This window comes from Scophthalmus maximus, chromosome 21 (assembly GCF_022379125.1).
Source record: "Scophthalmus maximus strain ysfricsl-2021 chromosome 21, ASM2237912v1, whole genome shotgun sequence".
In the NCBI taxonomy this organism is placed as follows: domain Eukaryota; kingdom Metazoa; phylum Chordata; class Actinopteri; order Pleuronectiformes; family Scophthalmidae; genus Scophthalmus; species Scophthalmus maximus.
The window spans coordinates 7,034,652-7,059,631 of NC_061535.1; the positions used below are offsets into that span (position 1 = coordinate 7,034,652).

Sequence of the window (24,980 nt, forward strand, 5' to 3'; positions counted from 1 at the left end):
AGTTCCTCTCCTGTGAAGAAGCTCTGATCAGGCTCCGCCGCCGCCGCCGCCGCCCGACGTCCACGTTCACCGCCTGCCTTCCTCGCGCACAGGGGGCGTGGCCAACAGTCAGAGCACTACCCTTAATCTGGGTGACGTCACACCTTCCTCTCCTTACTCCACTGTGTAAAAATAGAAACTTGCACGTTTGTCTTTTTATTATTATGTTGTGTCCATCGTTGTCCTTCCGCTGTAAAATATCTTCTTTTTTTTAGACCAACATTATGAACAGGAATACTTCGTGATTAATTTACCATTTCCTACTAACAGATTTATTAAATTATATTTTTTAATGTTTTCCTTTGTTTGTTTGTCATTTGTTGGTATTCATACGTTTTCATGAGTCTTTATTTTAGCTTATTTGTAAATCGGAATAAGTTATATTCTTACTGTTTGTTTGTATGATTGTATTCAATGAAGTCAATTTAATTGTTTTTTAAAAAGGGGTATTTATTATTATTCACGTCTCCCTGACTTCCAAAAGCAAAATTTATACAAGTACTATTTTCTGAGATTTCATGAATGCATCACTGGCGTTTAATTTGAAAGTCACAACCTGATTGGCCCACTGTGATTTAAGGCGGGGTAGACCGTAGTGTCCTTACTAAAAGTTATAATAGTTTATATTTCTTACACATTGACCTTTTCCCTCTACGCATATGCCATTTGTAGAGACGTGGAACAATGTTTTACTATCCAAACGTCCTTCACCGCCAGTCTGGATGTTTTTCCACAATTTGGTGAGTAAAAAAAGAAGCTTGTTAGCGTGTAGCTCTTTAGCTAGCAAGACTGACAGATTACTTGAGTTTACCAGGACAAGACATGACAAAATAATAACCCGTGGTTGTGTTTTGTTGTTCAGGTTAGCAGCCACCAGAGGAATCAGGGTCACTCGCAGAGAGCTTCTCAGAGTCAATGTCAAGCGAACATGGTAATTTATATCTACAGAAAAAATATGGCTAATGTTAATGTTAATTTATCTGTAGTTGTGTTGCTATCAACCCCAATTTGATTAAAGTAGACCAAATAACAGATGTGATTAATTCCTGTGTTATAAATCTATATTGTTTTTCACTCAGCAAATTAGCTAACTTTTTTTCTTCCCATTTTGCCAACTTAATAGTGCTGAAACTATTCAAATGTTGTCACTACACATATGTAGCATCTTCCTTTTCTTCAGTTTGAAGGGAAATCAAAGGTGACGTGGAAATATTACCCCTCTTTGTGTTCTTACCTTAAATAGTATGTATAGTTTTTAACACACTTAATGAATTGTTTTTATCCATTTTGTCTAATCTTCACAGCGGGGACATTTTGAGCTACGTGACAGCTCAGGTTCCTCCATCGCAGCCCAACCTGCCGTGGCCGCGGTTCTCCCTCTACCTGTCGTCCCAGCTGCAGTATGGAGTCGTCGTGGTCTACCACAGCCAGTGTCGCTTTCTGCTCGGTGAGAAGAAGAAGAAAAAAGCGAGCAAGAATAGAAAGACCAAAATAGAATCATTTACAATCAGTCATAACTCTCCTCCAAGCTACATTGTGTACACACAATATGATGTAACTTCCTGCTAGATGTAAGAGAAAAAATGGGCAGAAAAATGAGAGACACACACTTTACTTCTTTATGCTCTATAAAACCCACATACTGTAGATCCAGTCACTGTGGCAGCAGTGTAATTTCATAGCTCATCACAGAAAGCAGAGTGAGTTAAAATGAATAAAAAGGGAATAATTTTCTGGACGTAGTTCTGTTGGGTGACTTGTAAGCTCCGGTGAAATGTGAAAAGGCTGTATGCTCAACAAAGCGTATGTCAGCTAAAAAATGTAGAAACCTCAGAAATGCTGTTTTAGTTAAAACCCAAACATCTGCTCTATGCTCGATTCCCCCAAATTACCCAGATACCCTGTGATTTAGAGGCCAATGTAGAGCTGATGAAAGCATTAGCGTCAAACACAGCTCAACAGTTTCTATTCATCTGTTCCTAATTTACACCTCCTACACATCGATATTGTATGTGACAGATTCACTATGATTGTCGATGAAAACAGTGAAATAGAGTGCAGGGTTGTGAGCAGCCAAGAAAGAAAGAGCAGCCTCTGTAGTGGCTGGCTGGTTTATTTTCATCCATCTGTAAAATACAATAGATCCTCCCAAGGTTTTTGAAGTATTTCTTAAGGATGTCATAATGGAGTTTTATGATCTTTTGAATATGTGACATCTTTGGCACAGCTTGCATATTACAGTAGAGTTACATGGAAATTTAAACACAAAATCAGTATGTGCCCTCAGCAGATTTTTTTTCTCTCCAGTTAGTCTAGACTAGGGTGTAGTTGTCAATAAACGCAGCGATGGTGCATAAGAGGCACTTGAATGGAGTATTACCTTCCTCCTTTTTCTGTTTTGCAGAAGAGATTCAACAGACCATTGACCGCCTGCTGCGTGCTAAAATATGCACACGCATTGACATGGCTGAGTCTGACAGGTTTGCACACACTCCATGTGGAAAATGCACAGGGGAAGAGTGTTTTGTTCCTCGGGAATCTAGAATTTAAGTAAAACCGTGCAGAGGTTATATGTGTTTGGGGATGTCTGAACTAAAAGGATCTGGTGGGATTTTGATTTTCTATTTTTTGAGTGGTAACACTGGTATGTCTCACGCTTTCTTTTTTCCCGGCAGGCTGGTCCTGAATGTGCCTGACAGTCTGAACATGATGGAGGAGGCTGAGGGAGCTCAGGACCCCTTCTTCGGTCTCATGCAATCACACCAACTCCTCAGCCCTTACAAAATACACCAGGTACAATTTACAATACAGACATCAGTCCAAGCAATCTTTGAATCAGTTTGTTCCTTAACAACTCTAACCTCTTGTTTTAACGCATTTTTGGTCATGAAAAGGCTCTGATCACGCAGAAATCATCCAACAATGAAAATAACCATGTTTCTGGAAGCTGTCTTTTACACAATGCTTGTAATGTTGGATTCACAGCACTCCCTGGTGCCCAGTCCCCACAACACACTCAACAAAGAGGGTAAGACTAATAATTTAGCTGCGTCCCATTTCAGGGACGACCGCCTCTGCAGTCCACATTTCAAAATTAACCATGTCAAAAGAGAGTAAGAGTAAATCCTCACTGTCTCATTTGGGAAGAATTCAGTATACTAGTCTACAGTCCTCTACGTGCTGCACTTTTGTAGTCCACATTCTTGCATCAAGTCCTCAAATGAAATGGGACACAACTTACTGCTTAATACTAACTGCATTTCAAATTAGAATTCACTTTATTCTGATTACGATTGGGGTAAAGTTTTGCATGTTTACGGTCGAGGTGACCTTGTCCTCAGAGGATTTACAAATGGGTCTGTTTATTGACTTAAATGTTCTTTTTAATTGAGACTTTTGGCACAGTGAGGTTGCTTGTTTCACTAATTTAGCTTAAAAACTGATTAAATGCTCTGAGATCAGTAAAATGCATGTGTCATAAAAATCCATTGTCCTTATAACCATTGTTCAAGTGCCACACAGTTCAAGTGCCACACAGATGAACCTGACCTCGTTTCACGTCCTCCATGTGCCCTTACAAACATGCTTGGCTCTGATTTTCTCCAACTGTGTTAAACCAGGTTTCAGGTTGCCCCCAGTTGACATCACGCTGACAGAGAAGGAGCAGTTTGTCATCACCGCGGCTGAGGTAAACTGTCTTTTCTGAGTCCAGAGACAGGAAACATCCCAGTCATCCTTTTTAGGTACAGCAGGCTTAACTTGGCTTCAGTCGACACTGGACTTCCACGGGTCCTCTGCAGGGAGGGACAGACAGATTTCTCAGTTTTATTTGTCGTTTTACTTGAGTTTCAGGTTTTAAAAAAATGGTGAGAGCAGGTGACGCTAATGGTGCTGGTGAATGTGGATGTAAAATACCTGATGCTTAACAGGCTGCTCTGATTTCACCCACTGCTTAGGAGAAGGCAGATCTAAATTATCTTAGTCATGAACTGCAGCCGTTGTCCAACAGTAGATCTCAATACCTCCACACACTGTTAACTGATTAGCCTCCTCCTGAGGCATCATTAACAGACATTTTGACTTGATAAGATCTGACTTAATGACATCAGCCTCCACTCAGTTCGTCACAGAGACACGCGGCCCACTCTTCTGTCGTCCTCTATTCATCTGCCCCTCGAGTTCATTTTTGCTTTGCGTTTAAAAAATGTAGCAATCTCTGACAATCTTATTCATCACTGTTGACACTAAACTGAATAAACTCTATTGCTTCTGTTTCAGTCTCTACGTTATTTAATTTTGTCCTCTTCTGACATTTGGTCTCTCTTGATTGTTGTCACCCTCTGTGTGTTTCAGTTCTTTGAGGGAGAGGATCTTCCAGAGGTCACGGCCAGAGAGATCGACATGTTGATAGGCCAACCCGACCAGTTCGATCAAGGTGTGTGTGTTTTCTGTGTTTGGACGTTCATCACTGTGTACCATAAGGACTGCACAAGTACGTCAGGGTTTTATTTGTTTATTATAATGCCACACTGTAGGTTTGCAGTCATTTTAAGGACCTGTGAACAGCCTGGTGCATCAGTCCTACATGGTCTGTCTCGTAATACGTCTGTACCTGTCAACTAGGTCAAATTATCCGCAACACTGTTAGATTTGGGGGGTGGGGGGGCAATTCTGACTGCGGGTGCTTTCACTGCCAGCAGAGAAACGGATTATTTTCTGGAGACCTTTATTTCAGGGTAGAAAACAGCAGTAAATGAGCAGAAGCTGGATTTGTGGAGAGGTTCGGTACATCGACATGAACCAGTTTTATTGAATAGATGTAGTCATTTGATTTGAGTTTGTGTGAAACGTGTGAACTTAAACATGTTTATTCATGTCTATGTGATTTGTATGTGTCACATTGTTTCCCTGTGCATTGTGTACATGTGTGTTCAACAGAGGTGGAGGAGCAGCGGACCAGGGAGAGAACCAGGGAGCTTGAGGGAGCCATGTCGTCTTTTGACCAGTGAGTTTGGAGACATGACAAATGATAGTCGGTCCTGCAGTACGTGGTGAATAACAAAACTGAGGACCTGTGCAATATCACTAAAATGCCAAATGGTTCAAAACAATGTCGTCTTATAATACTGTTCGTCTATTATTTTCAAGTTGATGTTTAGTTTATCTGATCTTTTCTTGGGATTTAAAACAAACAGGCTAGATAGAGTACAACGAAAAAGTGAGTAAACCTGCGACCACTACAACAATTTGATTTGATCAAATTTCCTATTGAAGATAATTGCCTAAGGTTATAGACTAACCAGTTAAAACCAGAGGCTCTTAAACTGGGTTGTGTTTAATGCAACGTGGCTCCACAATTTGAAAAATAAAAAAACAAACAGATTGTGGGACTTGTCAAAGATGAGAGAGGGTAGAGGAGCATTAGACAAAGCATAAGGGAAACACAGTTGCAGCAGTGGTTAGGAGACGTAAGAAGAACCATACTACCAAAAACAGAAGGCCCGGTTGCCGTCCTTGAAATATGATGACATGCACAATTTGCTATTAACGCGACCTTGAAGTGAAAAACAGCTGGGCGATTTCTCCTGACTCGGCACCAGGGTTATTTGTGGACATTTCAGTAATGGATCAGACATTTTTAATAATAATTTGATAGTGCACGAGGTCAACCTCTGTGGACGGTGTCCAAGAAGAAAAACAAGAGTTTGTAAACATGAACTCAAGTTAAACTTTAATTTACATCTCTTAAAGACATTTCGGTGATATGATGTGGGAATTAAAAAGTTCCAAGACTGGTTCTGTTTCCCAGGTTCTGGGAGACAAGTGACCCAATATCAGTCATTATTCAGTTTTTGAGTGTGTTTGTGTGTGTGTTGTTGTTTCCAGGCTGAATAAAACAGCACTGGGAGCAGAGCGGGACAGTGTGTACCTGCTGGACGAGGGGTTGGGTCAGCCTGTGGTGGTCCCTCTGGTTGCCGTCGCCCTAGAGATGACTCCACAGCACGTTGCCATGCCGACTCCACCCTCTGGAGCATCTGGGACAGAGGGAGACCAAGAGGTGATACACTGGTGATTCAGGGGATTGTTCAGTTCATGAATATATATCATAAAAAATGGATTCATAAAGTGAATTGATAAGTGAAATGAAGTTTGGTGTTTCTCGCTCTGCCATCAGAACATTGCAATCCGTCCTCTCAGGAAGCCTGCTGGACGTCGCCGGCGTCAGCTGGTCTTCGCCGACCCACAGGTCCAGATGTCTGATGGAGCACTGAAGGACCAGATTGAGAATCCCCTGACTGAGACTCTGGACCTGGTACAGAACACACTGGAACAGTTTCACTCAGCCGCACAAATCACAGCCAGAGAGCACCTCACTAACTCTGGGCAGGGCCTCACTTTGCCCTCAAAACAGCCTCCTCGCCCTTTAACTTGCTGCTCTCTCAGCCTATTATAGAATAGTTATCCATTGTTTTTATTTCCTTCATTCTTCTCTTCTTTCCATTCTTCTTTGTTTCCTCTGAGACACCATCATTAGCTTTTACCCATTCTCTCTCTCTCTCTCTCTCTGTGTGTGTTCAAACTTGACACTGTTCCATCCAGTTAATATTCTAATATTTTGTTGTTTCTCTCAGTCCGAGGTGTTGCTGGACTTGCCCTCCTCGACCAAGAGGGCCACACCTGCTCAGCTCTTCAACGCCCCCTGTGGATGTCAGTACCAAGTGCAACACAACCCCTGCTGTTGAAGCAAAATGAAACTCAAGACAGATACATGGGTTATGAAATATTGTAAACAAGGTCAGAATAAAGAGAATACAAAATGGGTGGGATAGTAAATGATGGAGATAGAGAGACCAGTGTCGAGGTAGATTAGGGAACAAGGGCGATCCGAAACAGGCAGGGGGAGGTTCATAAAAACGAAACCATGACATGATCAAGGAAATCTTACTGTACCTTCTTCTGAAACGTTTTATTAATATTGATCACTTCACCTCCCCAACATCCAGCAAACAGCGCCGGGCAGCTTTCAACAAACTCTTAACTTCAGCTCTTGTGCAGAACATACACAGTAATGACATAAACCATCACCCCCCCCCCCCCCCCCCCCCCCCCCTCCACAGGCCTACCCCATGCTGACCTTCAGTTGCTATGGAAACAGTGTGCCTTGCTCACCGTCCTGCCTGCACAAGGGGGAAAACGAAGTGAGGAGATGGAAGAAGGAGAAGAGGAGGCAGAGGGGGCACGAGGGGAGTCTGAGCAGGAGCGAGAAATACTGAGGACAGAGAGGAGGCACTCGGACATGAAGCAGGTGGGTCTGTTGCGTTTAACCAGCTGAATTCTTTTGCTTCCTCCTTTTCCAGTCGTTTTCTGAAATCCACATAATAATCCAAAGAGACATAAATCCTCTCCCAACGGTAAACTCTCACTTTCATTCGAGGCGCACTCGTAAGGCCATCGCGCTGCAATAACGAAGGTTACACAGCTCGCCTGCAGTTGCGGCCTGTCGACTGAGCGCGTTCAGTTCAGTGGTTCAGACAAATTAGATTATAAACCTTGTGTCTGTGTCACGAAACTCTCTCTCGCTTACAGATATCCAGTGAGTCAGGACTGCAACCGGCTGAGGGTTCATGTAAGAATCCTTCCTCCCCTCTCTCTCTCTCTCTCTCTGACACACTACGTTAGTTTTTCAGATCGTGTTTTTGGAAGCAGAATAAACACATCATTAACGTCAATCCGTCAGCTGCTCACCTTGTGTATCTTCGTGTTTATGTGAACAGCTGCGTTAGATGTGATCCTGGACATATCCAAAGAGGACAAATCTGGAAGTGAGCTGATCACCCCCATTGGCAGATGGTGAGTCTCCGACGTAAAAGACAGATGAACAGCTGAATGGATAGAGACAGATCAGTGTGTGTGTGTGTGTGTGTTCAGGTCTCCTCCAGAGGACACTCAGCCACTAATGGAGCCGATAGCAGAGGAGAACATCGAGATGCCCGAGGCGCCGACTGACACAGAGAGCAGGGACATGCTGAGGTGCGTCGTACTACTGTACAGTCCCTCAGCACCGTTACATTTGAGCTCTCACATGCAGCCCCCTGGGGAGGAGTTCTGACTCCAGTACATGTCTGAAAGCATCTCTTCACAGAGAGCAGACTTGATCTTTTGTGTGATCAACTCTAATTTGCATGTTGGTGAACTTCCTGTTTTCCTGATCAGAACATGTAAATTCTGATGCACTTGTTGCCTCCAGCATCACAGGTTGAGCCACTTGTCCTCAATTTTTTACATTAAGCAAACGGCCACAAGGCCCAAGGAATGATCCTGAGCCACAGACACATGTTGCCATTCATCTCATCAACAAGGACATTAGACATTAAAACTGTTTTACTGAAGCTACTATTTTACGCTACATTCTAAACATCACACATTGGCCTGTGACTGGAATCCTGCCAAAAAATATATGCTGCCAAATATTTGTTTCATAAGGTGCCTTCATAGCAGCAGAAGTCATGGTTCTTGTTTACATGTTGTCTTAATGCAGAAGCGTTCTATTCCATCATCGGTAAAATTCTGAAAAAAATAATAATTTTAGAATTTCTTGAGATGAAAGTGGTTATATCCATCATTACCACTTACCCCTACCACTCGATTTCTATCTGTACTCGTGGTTGGATCCTGCCTCGCACTCACACTGCTCGTCTTCCTCAGCTGGATCTCCTCCAACCTGCAGAGGTTTGCAGGAGTCACCTTCGACTCTCTGCTGCCCCCCGAGGCCGACCGCACCACTGCAGCTCACACCCTCTACAAACTGCTCGGTGAGGAAATCAACATTCTGCCGTTTTCTGAAGTGTCTCTGTACTTTTGGTGACGTGAACATGTATTTCACGCAGTCAGTGGTAGATTTTGATTAATCATATTATCACAAGAATAAAGTTGTGTAATTTAAGAAGAAGAACAAATTTAAAAAATATGTTCCCTGCCATATTCTTCAGAATAGACAGTTTCTTGCACAATCTTTTCTAAGTCCTGATACTTGACACATGATAATGTTTTTAAACCTTTACATGTAAATCTTTAGGGGTATACCGACACATAGCCTTAAATGATGTTTCCTTCTTGTAATATGGCTTTATTTCTCCGAAAATTATGAATTCTCTTCCTCAGAGTTGCTCTCCGCCAGACAGCTGACCGTGCGACAGACTGAACCCTTCAGTCAAATGACCATCAGCGCTGCAGCCTGATCGCCACGGCGACACACATGAGCTCAGCCGTTCTCACACTGATGTGTTCACATTTTTTCAAATCAGTGTTTCATGTGAATTTTTTACTTATAATTATTGAAGTCTGTTATTTTTTACCCAGTGTTCCTTAGTGTTTTTAAGAGATTTTTATCTGATTCACTCTGGTATTTGTTCATGTGGTTGTAATTTTAAACAATTTCACACAGTTACAGAATTGTACATTGCTATTATTGATGTTTTAAACAACTTAAAAGGAGGGAGCAGATTTTATCATACAGGTTTTGTGATTTATATCAATACGGTTTGTATCTGCTGTGTGCATTTGTAGCCTTTTAATTCTTTTAACTGAAACTTTTATTAAAAGTCTACATGCTCAGTGAAGCTGCATGTGATCTCAAGTAATTTTCTCAAGCTCTACACATATTTAGGCCTGAGAAATTTGGGGATTCTATTTTTTATATTGATCAGAATATTATTAAGGCTTGTGATGTTTGTGCAATATCATAAACACAGTGAAAATCCGAAATAGTTTTTTCAACAATTTTGTTCTTTGATAAATGCCAGAATAGTGACGCTGAAGATGAGGCTTAACTTTCATAGTTTTGGGGTCACAGGCCGAGGGAAACTCCTGCCAGTTTATTGTTAGTATAGTGTTTATATTCCTGTAAATTCAGATTTTTACTGATGTTGTAGTACAGTGTACATAAACCACTGAAATGTGGCTTGAGAGAACGTAAGCTCTCCCCTGCCTCCAACTGAACCATAATGTGCCTCCCTCTCAGAAAACTGCTGTCTGACCTCATGCCTCAACAATTTAACAATAACTTGCTTGTTCATTTTATTGTGTGTGTGTGTATGATTACACCATATATACTGTGGCACCTCGTTGTGACTGAGAGGCCTGCGCTGAGGCTACAGATGCAGCCAGACAACAGGGATCCTGATTTATCTCAACACACAGAAATGATTAGTTTGTTGATGCTACTTGTTCAAGTGGAGGTGGTCTGTTGGGAAATGTCCGTTCTTTACATCACAGAGCCTCTACATCATCCCTCCTCTGCAGCGCTGACGTCAAGCTGGTGTCAGTGTGAGAGTGTTTATTGTGGCTGCCCATGGAATGTGACATGCCAAGTCCAGCAGGCTTTAGTGGGAGAAGACCCCCCTGTAGTGAGTACAATGCGCAGAATGCTCCGCAAGCTTCAACTCCTCAATTATCTCTTCCAAGACCAGAGACACATAGTACCTCAGTTCACAGTAGAAATATACAAACTCCTGACTTCACCCCGGCCTGCTCTCACAAACACCTCGCAGAACAAACACTACCAGCTGTCCATCACCCGCCTGACAGTCTGATGAACCTAACATCTGAGCGACACATAACACATGTCCTCACCAGCTGCTTATATCAGCCAGCAGGGCGGAGCGTCGAGAGTCTGTATGCATGAGACACGCTCACAACTTTCCAGAGGCCTTGAGCATCAGAGGAGGCAAGAGCCCTGACCAGGCCAGTGTCTGCAACCAAGTACCAGGAGTCACGGAGGTAAAGGAGGAGATACATACAAGAGAAGAGGGAGACGAATACGTCCCATTCTTTTCTTTTTTGAGATACTGATCAGAAAGTCAAGCTGGCGGCAGATGAGACAAAGAGCTTGTCGGAGGAAGGAGAGGCCACCAGAGGGTCGGGCGGCCCAGCGGACGGGAAGTTTCCCGGACCCCGTGGCAGGATGGTGCGCGTCGAACTGGAGTGGGACGTCCCCATGTCGGTGACACTGCCCATCCAGGTGCAACCGGACGCCGCCCATCAGCCCTTCCCCTTCCTGGACACGACACTGGCCGACCTGGGCATCGAAGAGTGAGTGTGGTGTCTTTTTAAAAAAAAAAAAAAAAAAGACCTTTAGGGTACTAACAACCTTTAGGGTACTAACAAGTCTGTGTGTCCAGGTCAGAGGTGAAGGAGAGGGTGGTGTGGGTGGACACCAAAAAGACGCAGGTGAAGAACAAAGCAGGGAAGGTGAAGGAGAAGGAGATCACGATCCTCGAGGTGTGACTTTTAAGATGACAGGAGAAACCAGCGTTTGTGTGTCCGTTTCTTTACATTTCACATCTGATTTCTTCCTGCAGGTACGAGTGAAAGCCCAGAAGCCCGGAGACAAGGAGCTGCAGGAGGTGCTGTACAGCACCGAGGCCCACACCGACCGCTCCTTCTGTCGCACCGGGATGAACATCCTGCCCTGGAAACAGAGATGTAAGCAGGTCACGAGAGGTCAAGTTTGACTTCTTTTGAGTTTCATTCCCCGTCAGCAGCTCGTGTTGTAGCTTTAGTGGGTTACACTGCTGGTACAGAAGGTCGGGGTACGATTCCAGGTCATTCCAGTGTGGGACCCCTTGGGCAAGACCCTCAATGCTACCTGCCTCTATGATTGTAACTCGCTTTTGGACAAAAGCATCAGCAAAATGAATGTAATGTCAGCAGCGGGCGAACTGTCAGACCGATGTGGATCACAGCAGGGTGCTGGAGCCTCAGGCAATGAAATGACGTAATCTCAAACATTACATCAGTGTCCAAGTATAACATGGGGCCACGGCACTCGCAGCACTACGAGAAAAATCTGGTTGACTTGGCCTAGTATTAGATATATATTTGCATTGGTTTAGGTAGAGGAGTCCACAGATTATGGCCAATGTCAGTAGAAATGCTGTCCACATTCGTATAGGAGCATTCAAATGTGTTTGTTTTTCATTTGTGGTCATTTGAGCACACGCTGATAAAAACAGTGCGCTCTTCTGTGTCCTTGTCAGGGGAGGACGGATTGTCGCCAGTGCATACGACGATGGCGTTGGACATGGAACATGAGCAGCCTGACTCGACTGAGGCTGATGGACAGCGGGAGATCTGAGGAGACAAAAAAAACCCCACAAAGAGTCGCCATCGCCATTTTAATGTGAATCCCAGAGCTGCCCTGTTTGGTTCGTGTTTATGATAAGATTTGTTCAACTAATCAATGGCAAAACGTTTTAACTCCATTTTAGTTCCAAAAGGCAAGTTGGCATCCGTTGATAGGATTCTACACCAGGGCAAGGTGGCATGGCTTAGTAATAACTGCAAGGCAACATTTGTCAGGTTTGAAGGATTGTGCTAAATTTGTTGTAACATTTGTAAAAAATATAATAAAAAAAATAAGTAAGTAATAACAAACTCTTGCTCCTGTCAAATGTGTTGCAGGAAACCATTAAATAGTTTTGTACTAAATATAGAATCACCACCTTGCTTCTTGCCTGTGTCCAAACTCATAATATATATGTAGTAATGTTTTTACGTCAAGACAATAAAACTGATTATGACAGAAGTCAAAGTTGTAGCCATGACATTGGACAATGCTTTAAATGTGGATGGCGCACACACACGCGCGCACGCGTACACACACACACACACACGCACGCACGCACGCACGCACGCACGCACGCACGCACGCACGCACGCACGCACGCACGCACGCACGCACGCACACACACACGCACACGCACACGCGCACACACACGCGCACACACACACGCACACACACACACACACACACCACTTCCAAATGATTAGAGGACATTCTTTGTATAAACAAGCATTACGTTGCCCCATTCCAGAAATCCCTTCACAAGCAGCAGATGAGTAGTAGTAGAGAATTAATCCACGACTCACACTGGGAGATGGAATATCGCATTTATCGGGAGATCAAATTCAATGCTTCACATTCGGAGAGCAAAACCAGAGGTCCGTCTAAACAGTGGAAAGGGGACAGTAGCAATTCATAATAGTGCCTTATAGGAATGACAGGAAAACTAAATACAATGGTATCAACACAGGATGTTAACCAGAAGTTTTAAAACAATAAAACTTCTAAAGGCCATGGAAATAAGCTAATAAATTAATGGTTCAAATTCTGGCTGAATGTAATAATACTTATAGTAGATATTTGAAGTCCTGTATCGAGATGGTATTTTAGGGAAACGTAACCAATAACAGTCCCATTTTCCACATGGAGTATAAAAATGTATAGTTTCGGCTGGCGGTCACGTTGGCTACGAGGCGGAGATGACTGCGCTGAGTTTGGCCTGTTGCTCTCCGGCAAGAGACATCACGGCTGACTGAAAGTCTGTCGAGTGGCGCTGGGCGAACTCCCTCATCAGCGTAGCCGCGGTACACTGGGCTTCTGTGGAGGAGAGACAGAAAAACACTGAAGACAGAATAATAACATAAAGTCCGACTGTGGATGTTCAGTGAAAGGAAACATTACACTAAACATTGGGACAAACTTCGTTCACCTTCATCAACGTTCTTGTTGCCCAGGGCATGACTGGATGCTGCGACTATGGGCTTCATCAGCTTCACAATCTGAAAAGGAAATAAATATGTACTTAAAATCATAAGGGGAAGACAAACCCCCACCACCAAAGGGAAAGTAAACAGCGAGTGTTGAGTCGTACCAGAGCAGGACTGTGTGTGTAGAGCAAGGCAAGGCAGCTGAACACCGTCTTGTTCTCCTCCAGGTCCTCTTTGAGGGGAAGACGATCCACCAGAGCAGGCACCACCTGTCACAGAACAAAGTTTGTGAAAATGTGTTGTCATTAGTATAGATCAGTGGTGGAGAACAGACGATTTGAAAGAGTAGGTTGTGAACTCTAGGCGTACCTGCTCCAGAGGAACAGCATCGATGTTACTCAGGATCATCCTGCAGAGGGCAGCGCACAGGTTGTCAATCACCCGGAGGTCGGACTCTTTGGTCAGCATGTTGGAAAACACAGACAGCATCATGGGATAGTCTCTGGAACACACTTAGCTAAGGAACGCCGTTATGGGATTTCTCAGATAGAAACACTTGATCCAGACAGAAACGCAAAAAAACGCGTTAGAAGGATACGAGACAACGATGGGTCCAGCTGCCTGGGCCATACATCCCAGTCCAAACACGCTGTTGTTGCGGACCTCTGCGTCGCTGTCCCTCACCCCTGCCACGAGCACAGGGAGCAAACGATTGGACAGTCGACCTGCCACTCCACGGCCCCCAGATACACTTGCGAGGGACTGCAGGATTTCTCCTATAGTGCCTACGGAGAAGGAGCGTTCTGCCACTGTGCAGGAGGATTTCTGTTAAATGCAAACACAAGGATTGTGTAAATAAGAGGAAGCTTGTTTTATAGATATAAAGCAGCTAATGAATACTACAAGCATAGAAGCTTTGTTTCTCAGTGGTCAGAGTGGTCAGCAGCACTACTATCCAGATTGACATTATGGTAATACAGACGACTGGGATGAATTTGGAAAAAAACAGACTTGTTAGTTGCATGTTCGTGTCAGTGCGTCCAGACTTACAGCTTTGCTCATGATCAGAGGCAGCAGGTCGTTGAGGAACGGGGCGAAGCTGTCTGCAGGGACCGAGGAGGCCAACAAGGGGATTCCCTCTCCGGCAAACTCCTGCAGCATGGCGTCATACTCCGCCTGAAAGGTACCAACAAGTTAATGTGATATGTGTTCACTCATTTTGTGCGGCTCCACAAAGAATCTTATAGAAACTGAAATGGCCCCTGACAAGATGATAAATGCTGCCAAAGTGTCTGCAACAAAGTACTGAATTAAAGATTTGAATACTTTTGTAAATCTGATTTTTCAGTTTTTTGATTTCTAATAAATCAGCTCAAATTTTTAAAAGACACGTTAACACTGTGGGTTGTTGTCTATTGAAATCTACCCAAACATGGCGACAATCAAGACTAGACCGCTCGTGTCAGCGTTCGAGACTGACTAGTGTGCAGTGAGGGGATATGTTACCTGTTGGTCTTCATCATCAGCTTCATCAGCACCACCATCCTGACAAACAGTCTGAGCAGGCGGACAGAAAGAACAACAGGTGGCAGGTTACTAGCATAACTAGCATTTAGTATGAAACTGTTTTGGCACTTGAGCTTTGGCAAATGATGGCTTCTCCTAATCCCTGCTAGTCTCTCACCTTCTTCTTGAGCACATCTCGGATGACGTAGCTGATCTGCTTGAGGCGTGAGGGGTCTCTGAAAACCTCCTCCTTGCAGGACTTGATGACGTTGTTCATGGTTTCCAGGATGGCCATCACAACCTGGCGCTCTTGTTCTGCCCGAACCGTTTCCACGAAGCAAGGCAGCACCAAGTCCAGAAGCTTCAGTAGAGCTAAGAGACGGTATAAAGTTTCAAATTAGCTAAAGGCAAATGTATTCATATGTTTGACACAGTCATTAAAACAAAAGAAAAAGGTGAGCCTACACCTTACTGTTTGCAATGATGTATAATCTTTCATTTTTGTTTTATCTCCCTTGATTTTCAGTAAAAATACCACAGCAGCAGAAAGCAGCACCGCTCATTTCTTTATTTCCTAAAAAAAATATAAATAACAGCAGCTTAGAGCTTTACCCTGGTGGTTGACCTCCGAGGGATTCTCTTTCCACACTTTGTGCTGAGCTCGACAAAACTGGCCCATGGCTCCGAACGCTGCCCTGCGGACATCCTCGTGTGGAAACTGAGAAGGTGGGGAAGAGAGGACGCACACAAAAGCAAGTTAAGTTAATGGGGTTCACAAGTGGAGAGACCATCCCACAACTGTAAGGCACGGAGTCAAGCCCCACACAGAGCATTAAACAAAGACGGATGATTGGGCCAAGCAGCCAGACACAGTGACTCACATCTCTCATCTCGTAAACCTGCTGGAAGCTGGACTCCAGGAAGACTTGAAAGACAGCGCTGTCGGGGGAAACCGCAGCAACACAAGTCGAAAATTACACACCGACGTTACGTTTTAAAGAACATCAGACAGAAGACAGAAAAACTATGAATCACCACTGCAGTTAAGTCCTTTCATTTGGGACATGCACAAACAATAAACTATAATAGCATGTTGTATAACATAATGTTAAAAATCGAACCCTGTGTTGAAGGCAATCTCTCCCAGTGCATCACAGGCGTCCTCCTTCTCGTCGATGAAGGCGTTCTCAACACTGAACCTGGGAGATGGATGAACGTGGCGTCAGATGGAGTGAGAGCACATCATTACTCTTTTGATTTAAAGTTGTTTAATCCACATCTGTCCACTTGCAATCGTACATACAAAATCCTGCACTCAGGACTGTATGTGTGCTCGTGTTTGTGTCACTGTTACCCAGCAACATCGTGGATGTCCGCCTCCACCTCAGCCTCATCTTCTGGAAAATCCTCTAAATCAACCTCTTCTTTGTCGTCCTCGTTGTCATCATCCAGCAGCACAAATGTCTTGTCCTCCTCAAGGTGAGCCTGCATAGAAAAGTGAAGCACTTTGCACATTATATTCATATCATAGATACTCGTCTCTGTTACACAACTTTAAAAAAGGTGCCTTGTGTATATTATATACCGTGATGCCTTCATTCGACTTGAGGGCGAGCAGCATGACTGTCGTGATGGCGGTGAGGTGAGGAGTCAGACAGTCGGGGCTAACTGTGGATACAGCAGAATATAGACTGTACCTACAGGAGGGAAAGACAGAGGTGAAGGAAAGGGAAATTATATTTTATAAATAGAATAGTAGATTATTCTAGTCTACCCTTATACTGTTATTTCTGAATACAACAACTCCTCCTACCGACAAGAGTAATGGTTCGTTCACAACACGATGAGATTACATACAGTCAAGGCAAAGACACGAGTGGACGCAAATTTTGCATCACTGATGTGAATATTTTGCCCCAGTTCAAATGTTTGGACTTGAGCGAATAACGCAAACGCGTTCTAGAAAATTCACTAGTCTTCAAATCTGAGCTACATACGTGCAGCGTCTCAGGTCGGGGTCGTCGATGGTGTCGGTAAGGTTGAGGCCGAGTTGAACGCACTCCGCAGCGAGAGGACCAAAGACGTCTTTGCCAATGGTGCGGGCCAACACAGAGAGGGTATCTGATGGCAGCAATGTAAACTGGTCAACGTCGATTCATTCTGTTGAGGTCGTTGTTGGGTCGGATGCAGTATGTTGTTTCCGAGACTAAGGTGGAAACTAAATTAAGTGACCTGGGGTTTACCTACCCAATGACTGAGTTTGTAGTGACCTCATTTCTTCAGTGGTGGCAGTCAGGAAGCCCTTGAGGCTTTCGATGACCGGAGGGAAGTAAGGAACCAGCAGCTCTTTGGCAGCATTGGCTGAACAGACAGTGATTGATTATCAGACCTTGGGTCACTTCACATTCACAACATTTTTTACAAGCATTTGTCACAGTGATATGCCAAATGTTTTCAGGTTATAGAAAAACCCATTCTTAAGTTAAATGAACCCATAAGTGTGCAAAGTGATGCTCAAAGTCAGACTGTTATTTTGACTATAACAATCTTGTGTTTTTCCAAGTTTGAATTAGGAAGAAAACTGAACACTGCCAAGGTGAGATGTGACGTGTACAGCTTGACCTTTAGCTTATACAGTAAGTTAAAGGAATAAAACTTGATTATTTATCTGTGACCTCTTACCGATGGCCCCTATGGCGGACACTGCGAGCTCTCTTATCTTGAGGTTTTCAGTGTTGTTGAGGGCTGAAAACATTGTGTCCATCAGCGTGGGCAGGTACGGTTCAATATCTGGTCCTATTAGGAGAGAAAAATGTAAGAGCATTCAAAGAATGTACTTCTGTAGTTTTTTTGTGAGTTTTGTACTGGTTTGTTGGAAAGTTTGTATTTTTTTTAATTAATGCCTGGAAATTGTGTTGAATTTTCCTTCTCTTGTGGTGGTCGTTTATAAACTTTCTTTAAGCTCACCTAGGTTCTCCAGGAAATTTTCTAGGGCGTAAAAGGCCTTGGTGACGTGGCCGACCTTGGCCTGGTTCAACGACGAAAGGTATCCCAACAGCAACGGCATCAGCTCCGTACAGTACTTACTCACTTCAGGCTAAGAGGAAGGGGGAGAAAGAAAAGTGACCAACAGAAAACAGAGAGTATTCAACCCTAATAGCAAGATAATGAATAGATATGTAGGGCTGCACCTACATTAGTGTTACTTTATAATGTAAGCAGATCCAAAATTGCACTGTACTTACATACACAATCCCAAATAGAGAATGGGAGCATCCAATTGTTTCACAACATAATTCTTTAAATACATATAAAGGTTAATGATGTTATGTGGTATTTCTATTTTAGAAGATAAAAAGATAAAAAATAAATATACAGTGGCATGAAAAAATTTGGTCAAGTGAGTTGAAGATTAATTCATCTCCAAAAGACATTAAAATAATATTGGGGGGAAAATATTCAACATTTTAATGCAAAGATTAGTGTATTATTTTTGTTTTGTATGAAAGTAAAGGTATCCAAATTCCCATTTGCATCCCACATGTGTAAGATCAAAGTAAACGTAATGACTTAGTAATCAAAGAATACAGCACGTTTTTTCTTTTATGAGACGTTGTGACATTTGTCCCGACTCACCTGTAAATGTTCAGAGAACTGTCCCAGGGCAAAAAGTCCGGCACAGCGCACCACCTGGTTACTGTCAGACAGACTCTGGCACACCGCCTGCAGCATCTGCGACAACATCCTAACATAGAGACAGACGCACGGGTTAATATACTAAAGTCTTAATCACTGTTAAAAGATTTGTTATTAGATTACGAGAGAATTATTTTTGTCAACTAAACGTACTTTGTGCGTATGTGGTCAGCACATCCTTCGGCCAGCACTGCAAGACACAAGAGACCCCCCTTCCTCTGATAGGGGTTATCACTGGCGAGGCAGGCCTGAGTGAGGGGCATCTGAGGCAAGAGACATGACCAAAAACATTGTCAAGAGGCAGGTCTCCTAATTAATTTAAACTCAGTACCCTAACCTGCATCAAACTATAATTTTAATGTGAAATTTGATGACTCAACATAATGTGAAAGGATTTAGAATAAAAAACAAAGCTGAAAAATGTAGGGAAGTATATGCTTTAGTCCAAAGATTACAGATGACTTACCAACTGTTGGAACAGTTTCTCCGGAGGCATATGGAGCGCCATAGTGTCGATAATCTGGGTACACACAGACAATTAAACACGTTCAATCTTTACCTAGAAGTGTGAATTTTTTCATAAAACCGAACACGACGGAGGAGTTGAACAGCGTCTCCCCACCTGTGCCGCACAATGTTTGGGATTGTCGTTGTCTGCGCTGTCTCCGCTGTCGTCCTCGTCGTCCTCTGGGTCCTGCTCACCGGGTGGGGGAGCTGCGACGAGCACGGGGAAGATGGCCTGCAGGATGGGGTTCAGCAGCTTCTGCTTCAGCACAGTCTGTGAGATAAAGGAAGAGGTGTGTTTTTTTGTTTTTCTATGCAGTGAATTATGGAGAGTTTTGAGCAGGTGCAGAGGTGATTTGCACATGAGCAGGAGCTATTTTGAGAGGGAGGACAGAAGGCTTTTAATGTGTACCTCTGAAAGGTATACAATACTATATCTTACTCCACCAATGAAACATTATTAATAAATGTATTTCTTTGAACTCAACTGAAGAAATTTCTCTGAGAAATTAAGAAAGTTTGTTTTCCAATTTTCAAAAAAATAGGGAAAAGGAGCACATTTTGGGTGCACTCAGGAAATATGTAAATGGAAAAACAATGGAAATATTACTGATTACAAACTGAAGGACAGATTAAGGCTGTTCGTTTACATTCTTTTAGCCGAGGAGGGACTTTACCTTGCTCTTCAACTTGATGAGGAAGGTGATGCAAGAGAGAGCTTTCACCCGCAAAGAGTCACTCAGTGTGGCATCACTGCCCACCTGACAAAAACACAGACACATTAAAATTCAGATTAAGAAAACATTTTTTCAGTTCGAAAGTTAAAATGAAATTGAGAAAAAGCTTCGGCTCCTACCTCCAAGAAGAAGCGGACAATTTCAGCGACATGAGGGACGATGATGGACACCTCGCTCTCCATGAGCTCATTAAACACCTCCATGGCCTCACTGGCTTGGTCCTGGCCCCACACACACACAATACATCAATACTCTTTAAAACACTTGACCGGCAGTAGAAACAGCAACACATGTCACATCTCTTTAATACATCACAATTCACCTGATCTGCCTTGATGAGTTGTTTCAGAGCGACAATCAGACTTGGGATAATAGATCGCATCTGGTTCTGTAGGGGCAACAAAATATTTAAACGTGTCTTCGAGATGTTCAAAATGTTTTAGACACAGTGTAAGACTTGGTTATGGCGGGTTAACTAATTGTTTAAATGTCTATATACTTCAAAATGGGAAAAAATATAGCACTGCCTCACCATCTCCTCTGTGCCAGTGTATGCAGTTATGGCCGTGAGGGTGAGGATGCAGTAGTACAGGGCTGTGGGGTTGTTGTGGTCTTGCAGCACGGCACTGAACAGCTGCAGCAGCTGGCAGTAGTGAGGCTTGAAAGGCTCCGGGTTGGAGTCCATCACCTTATTCAGCAGCAGGAGGCCGACCTGTCGGGACAGAGGAGCATCGATATTCTAGGGATGTCACTGAAGCTGCTTTCAGACGTGTACTGAGTCTGGACATTTTCCTGGAATTTCCCAGAGGGGATGTATATGAGACGCCAAAGAATGTTCCGGAATATTTTCCGTGAACTGATTCGGACAATCTCCTGCTGCACTCGTCATTTACATTTCTAAACACTGCATTGGACTTCCTGACTGTTTCACGACAGTCCCGTACCTGTCGGTCATGAGGGTTGTCACTCTTGGTGGACTGATTGAGGAACTCCAGCAGGGCGGGCCAGCGGTCCGGCGTCTCGTGTTTCACCATCACTGCACACAGCTGGGAGAGCGAGTGCTGCACCGTGTGTCTGCAAAATAAAAGATCCACAGACAAGACTCCATTCATTCATTCATTCATGACGTTTGACAAGTATGCACCGCAAAGCATGCACATGGGCATACATGCTTTAGGCGACATCTTTATTGTCTGTGCATCATTTAATTTAGAAACAAATGAATTCAGGGGAATTTATACAAAAGACTTAAGACCTTACTCCGTTTCCTGCATGAAGGCCTGCAACACCACCCCCTTAAGGCTGTCGGAGCAAAGCAAACATCGAGAATTACAACTCATGTCCACCTTCCTTTTTAATGAGAGTAACTGGGCGTGATGCTGCAATGTATGTGAATTTCATTCATTGAAAAGGTTATGAACGAACCTCTCTCTGTCACTGGGGGTGATCTTGCTCCAGTGTTTCTTCACTCTCAACCTCAGCATCACTGCGGCTGACTGACGAATCTGACAGGGAAAGATTTTTTCGCCATATTAGAGCAAGCTGTCAGTCATTCACGCGTACGCCGACTCATCCGGGGGGAGATGATACTTGGAGTCGACACAATACCTGGGGGTTCTGGGAGCCACTCATGACGACACACAGGGCCGGTATAATGGCCGGGTCTTTGAAAGCCTGCTTCAGCTGGGCTGTGGCCTGAAAAGGGGGGACAAAAGAGAGGAAATGCCAGGTCAGCAAATACACATTACAATTACAGATTACAATCCGGAATTTCCCAGTTTGGGATCGATAAAGTACCAATCCAAGTATCTATCTATCTATGTGTCAAAGAGAAGCCAAGAGACTGACAGGCCACACCTCAATTCAAACCCCTTGTTTGAATGAAGTTCAACTTCCCTGACAGCGGAGCAGCCAACAGCAGAACACGGTGGCGCTGAACATCGAAAGGTTTTAACGGGTTGCCAGGTCGTCGCCAAGTCAACTAGCTTCTTTTGCCAAACTTCTCGTCCGTCTTATCCGACAAACTAAGGACTGTGGGCAAAGTTATTCGCGGCATCACCTGCTGAATGACTTCATTGTCGGGCTGTGTCAGCTGCAGAAGAATTCGCTCGAGTTCTTCCGTCATGTCGTCAGCTCAGAGATGTCGCCGCCAAGAATTGGAAAAAAAAAACGGAAAACCTGCTGTTGACAGTTAATAGTTCCGATGAACCTGGTGTGACAGTTAATAGTTCCGATGAACCTGGTGTGACAGTTAATAGTTCCGATGAACCTGGTGTGACTTCTGATCTGCGGTGCGGCTCACTTGCTTTTCCTGCCCGGTGTCTGTCCAACATGTAAACACTGCGTCTGTGGGCGGGCTCGGTCAACCGCAAACTGGCTGAGTTCGCGGTGAAATGAATAGAAAAATAATAATAATAATAATAATAATTGGAGATATGAGTGAAGTTATCAAGCCGAGGAGGCGAATGTGACGGACTCGGGTTGGGTGGGTTCGCTCCGTCGGTGTCAGCACGAGGGACAGAACCTGACACGAGTAACATGCGAGTGGAGTTAAAGGGACCTGCAGCTCTCTGTGGTTTCAGCCTGGTGGAAACAAACAGCGCCCTCCGGCGGAGAGGAGGGCGCAGTGCAGCGTGTTCAACTTCTGCCTTTCTTCTGTTTTCAATGGTCTGGCCAGCACAATTTCAAGTTGATAGCATAATACTATAAATAATACAGACTGAGCATGAGATTACAAAAATAAAAAAGAAATAGTAAATTAAAAGAAAAAGCCAGAAGTCTACAGTGCCCCTAAAGTCCCAACTGGTGTTATATATATTTGTTAATCTTTTGAACACAAGTAAATATCTTGAGATCCATCCAATCCATTTTCAACCTTGTTCTCTCCTCATTATGTTCAGCGCAGTGCATTAACAGATGGTCGACATTTTTCAAAAAGCTTCATTGCACACATAACTGTGAATTTACTTTTCCCACTATAAAGTGTCTTATTAAAACCCTGTTGTTACCAATTACTCTCATCTATTTTGTTCTTTAATTCTGCACTCTGTCCTTTGTACTTTGTAATATGTTCTGCCTTTGCTACCCTCATGACATTTTCCCTGCCAAACCAATAAATATGACCTTATCGCTGAAATGTAACTGAATTAACACCTCTTTGATTGTCTAAACATTGCACAATTTATGGGCATAATAAATGTAAACTTTATGGCAGAGCAGTTGTATTGGTTTGGATTAGATTGTAGGTGTCCCTTATAAAGTGGCCACTTTCTGTAAAAACCCACGACTAAAAAGGTTCTACATGATGAGTTCCCTTACTGCTCATATTTGAGACCTGAATACAATGTTTTTCTAACTCTGATTTACATTTAAAAAATAGTGTCGTGCGGTGAAGAGAGGCCTTGTTGCAGGCCAAGGTCAATTGGGGAAGGGTGGGACTGTGTTGAGAACATAGCCATTTCAAAGGGCATTTGCAAATGACCAGACAACAAAAGAGAGACTGATGGCCTCCCACTTCACAAAAACACACACCCATTTCTGAAAACACGTCTCCAGTGACGTAATCTGCTCTCAGACCGTAAGAGAGGAAAAAAATGCAATAACAGAATGTTGTGCATAATTGTCGTACTGTTCTTGCACCGGCGATACAAAAACAACAGATATCTATGAGCAATTAGTTAGTATGACTTGTACACCCTGGTTTAACTGAAACAGTGCCTTTCAAAGTCAAAATCCCTGGTAAAAAAAACACCTACAGAACACAGTACAGTGTGCCTGTAATCATCAAAGGCAAATTGTCAGCACATTCCAGTCCAAATGCACTGCACACGTGTTTACCCATCCTCCACACACATCTTCCTCCTGAGTGTCTGTGCTCGTACAAGCTCAGACAAACACACCCGATCTAGCCAAAAGATCTGTGGCGATGCTAATGTGCCCCATTAGAGCCACTGTTGTCACATAATGTCACCTCTAACTGACTCATTACCACATCAATACAGCCAACAATGAACACAAACAACCAAGGTGGATGGTAACACGCAGGCTAATCTAACTCATCTTTGTGAAAAGCCCTGTGCAACAACACAATCAACCCAGTGAACCCGACCGAGGGCTGTTGGGATCTGACGCTACAGCTTTGCACGCCTGAGTGTTTTAAATCTTTAAACTTGAGACAAAACAAATCCTCCTGGCAGCACTGTCAAGCAAACTGTTCAGCCAAACACCTCCTTAAAAAGTGGCTTCACTGTCTTGGTTTATATTTGTCAATAACAATAACGCAGAGAAGTGCTTAATGTTCATGAATTATTCCCGCTTTAGTCCATTGATCTGTGATTGAAACTAAAATAATCAATCATGTTATTGAAGGACAACAGCCTCATGCTCAAGGCTTAAAATAAACTATGTGCTGACAACATGGCATGTTAACGTTATTGGCATTGTATCTAATAATAATAATAACAATGTGCTATGGTAGAGACAAAATTCATAAATTCCATATCAGCTCCTCAGATTGATGTTTAATATGTGGCACTCGTGCCTTTTGGTTTCGTGAAAAAAAATCTGAAGGACCCGGGGAAACATTGAAAGATGGATTTGGAGAACTTGTAATTATATACAGTCATATTTTCACCATTCATTTGTCTGTGAGCGACAATCCAACTGGAGCGCACATTCTTTTCCTGTCATAAGTTCGTTAGAAACTCATACCACAGAGCTTCAGCAATGTAAAAAAAATATCAATGAAATATCGCTTGGGTTCAGAAATGATGTCAGAGGACGCCAAGAAAGAGAAAGAATTTCACAAGAAGCTCCATATATGAAGCTCTATAGATTGAATGGAGACAAGAAACCACCCAGCATCCGTTCCATAAACCCGTATTTTAATTTTTTTAGTCTCAAATTGTCTGCACATGTATATTGTTTGTATATGTGTGTATGTGTGTG

At 43.4% G+C, this 24,980-nt stretch overlaps 3 protein-coding genes across 6 annotated transcripts; 2 read left to right on the top strand and 1 right to left on the bottom strand.

Annotated features, from left to right (window-relative positions):
• Positions 1-9,661, top strand: rec8b (REC8 meiotic recombination protein b). Its single transcript, XM_035619384.2, has 19 exons — positions 1-131; positions 712-779; positions 902-970; positions 1,344-1,486; positions 2,444-2,519; positions 2,715-2,832; positions 3,025-3,067; positions 3,660-3,727; positions 4,393-4,474; positions 4,978-5,044; positions 5,926-6,097; positions 6,215-6,352; positions 6,672-6,747; positions 7,158-7,345; positions 7,627-7,666; positions 7,815-7,890; positions 7,969-8,070; positions 8,746-8,852; positions 9,202-9,661. The coding sequence occupies exons 2-19, from the start codon at positions 724-726 to the stop codon at positions 9,276-9,278; spliced, it is 1,698 nt and encodes a 565-aa protein (XP_035475277.2). The 5' UTR covers positions 1-131; positions 712-723; the 3' UTR covers positions 9,279-9,661.
• Positions 9,662-10,494: 833 nt separating this feature from the next.
• si:ch211-196f5.2 (uncharacterized protein LOC556372 homolog) lies at positions 10,495-12,625 on the top strand. The gene is made up of 4 exons (XM_035619005.2): positions 10,495-11,130; positions 11,220-11,319; positions 11,400-11,523; positions 12,078-12,625. The coding sequence occupies exons 1-4, from the start codon at positions 11,003-11,005 to the stop codon at positions 12,173-12,175; spliced, it is 450 nt and encodes a 149-aa protein (XP_035474898.2). The 5' UTR covers positions 10,495-11,002; the 3' UTR covers positions 12,176-12,625.
• A 351-nt stretch (positions 12,626-12,976) lies between these two features.
• ipo4 (importin 4) lies at positions 12,977-23,618 on the bottom strand. 4 transcript variants are annotated; one of them, XM_035618998.2, is made up of 31 exons: positions 22,303-22,589; positions 22,093-22,242; positions 21,642-21,728; positions 21,459-21,538; positions 21,294-21,335; positions 20,978-21,107; positions 20,566-20,745; positions 20,356-20,421; positions 20,153-20,254; positions 19,974-20,057; positions 19,415-19,570; positions 19,259-19,312; positions 18,946-19,055; positions 18,733-18,841; positions 18,064-18,193; positions 17,779-17,892; positions 17,344-17,457; positions 17,094-17,217; positions 16,682-16,793; positions 16,451-16,581; positions 16,218-16,295; positions 15,978-16,035; positions 15,709-15,814; positions 15,275-15,468; positions 15,097-15,147; positions 14,641-14,766; positions 14,189-14,415; positions 13,960-14,092; positions 13,755-13,859; positions 13,593-13,662; positions 12,977-13,480 (listed from the first exon to the last, which is right to left on the bottom strand). In XM_035618998.2, the coding sequence occupies exons 2-31, from the start codon at positions 22,156-22,158 to the stop codon at positions 13,350-13,352; spliced, it is 3,270 nt and encodes a 1,089-aa protein (XP_035474891.1). In that variant the 5' UTR covers positions 22,159-22,242; positions 22,303-22,589; the 3' UTR covers positions 12,977-13,349. The 4 variants fall into 4 exon arrangements, with proteins under 4 accessions (XP_035474891.1, XP_047185744.1, XP_035474893.1 ...); XM_047329788.1 differs by having other exon boundaries at positions 22,093-22,272; XM_035619000.2 differs by lacking the exons at positions 22,093-22,242; positions 22,303-22,589 and adding an exon at positions 23,565-23,618.
• Between the last annotated feature and the right edge of the window lie 1,362 nt (positions 23,619-24,980).

Bases quoted from the DNA above. Each gene is read 5' to 3' on its own strand.
- rec8b (XM_035619384.2), top strand. From the start codon at position 724: ATGTTTTACTATCCAAACGTCCTTCACCGCCAGTCTGGATGTTTTTCC. The intron at 1,487-2,443 runs GTGAGAAGAAGA...TCTGTTTTGCAG, and splicing joins CCAGTGTCGCTTTCTGCTCG to AAGAGATTCAACAGACCATT. The intron at 6,748-7,157 runs GTCAGTACCAAG...CCCCCTCCACAG, and splicing joins CTTCAACGCCCCCTGTGGAT to GCCTACCCCATGCTGACCTT.
- si:ch211-196f5.2 (XM_035619005.2), top strand. From the start codon at position 11,003: ATGGTGCGCGTCGAACTGGAGTGGGACGTCCCCATGTCGGTGACACTG. The intron at 11,320-11,399 runs GTGTGACTTTTA...TTCTTCCTGCAG, and splicing joins AGGAGATCACGATCCTCGAG to GTACGAGTGAAAGCCCAGAA. The intron at 11,524-12,077 runs GTAAGCAGGTCA...TGTCCTTGTCAG, and splicing joins CCTGCCCTGGAAACAGAGAT to GGGAGGACGGATTGTCGCCA.
- ipo4 (XM_035618998.2), bottom strand. From the start codon at position 22,158: ATGACGGAAGAACTCGAGCGAATTCTTCTGCAGCTGACACAGCCCGAC. The intron at 18,194-18,732 runs GTGAGTCGGGAC...CCTTCCTCTTAG, and splicing joins AGTTCTCTGAACATTTACAG to CCTGAAGTGAGTAAGTACTG. The intron at 17,458-17,778 runs GTAAGAGGTCAC...CTGTCTGTTCAG, and splicing joins GTCCGCCATAGGGGCCATCG to CCAATGCTGCCAAAGAGCTG.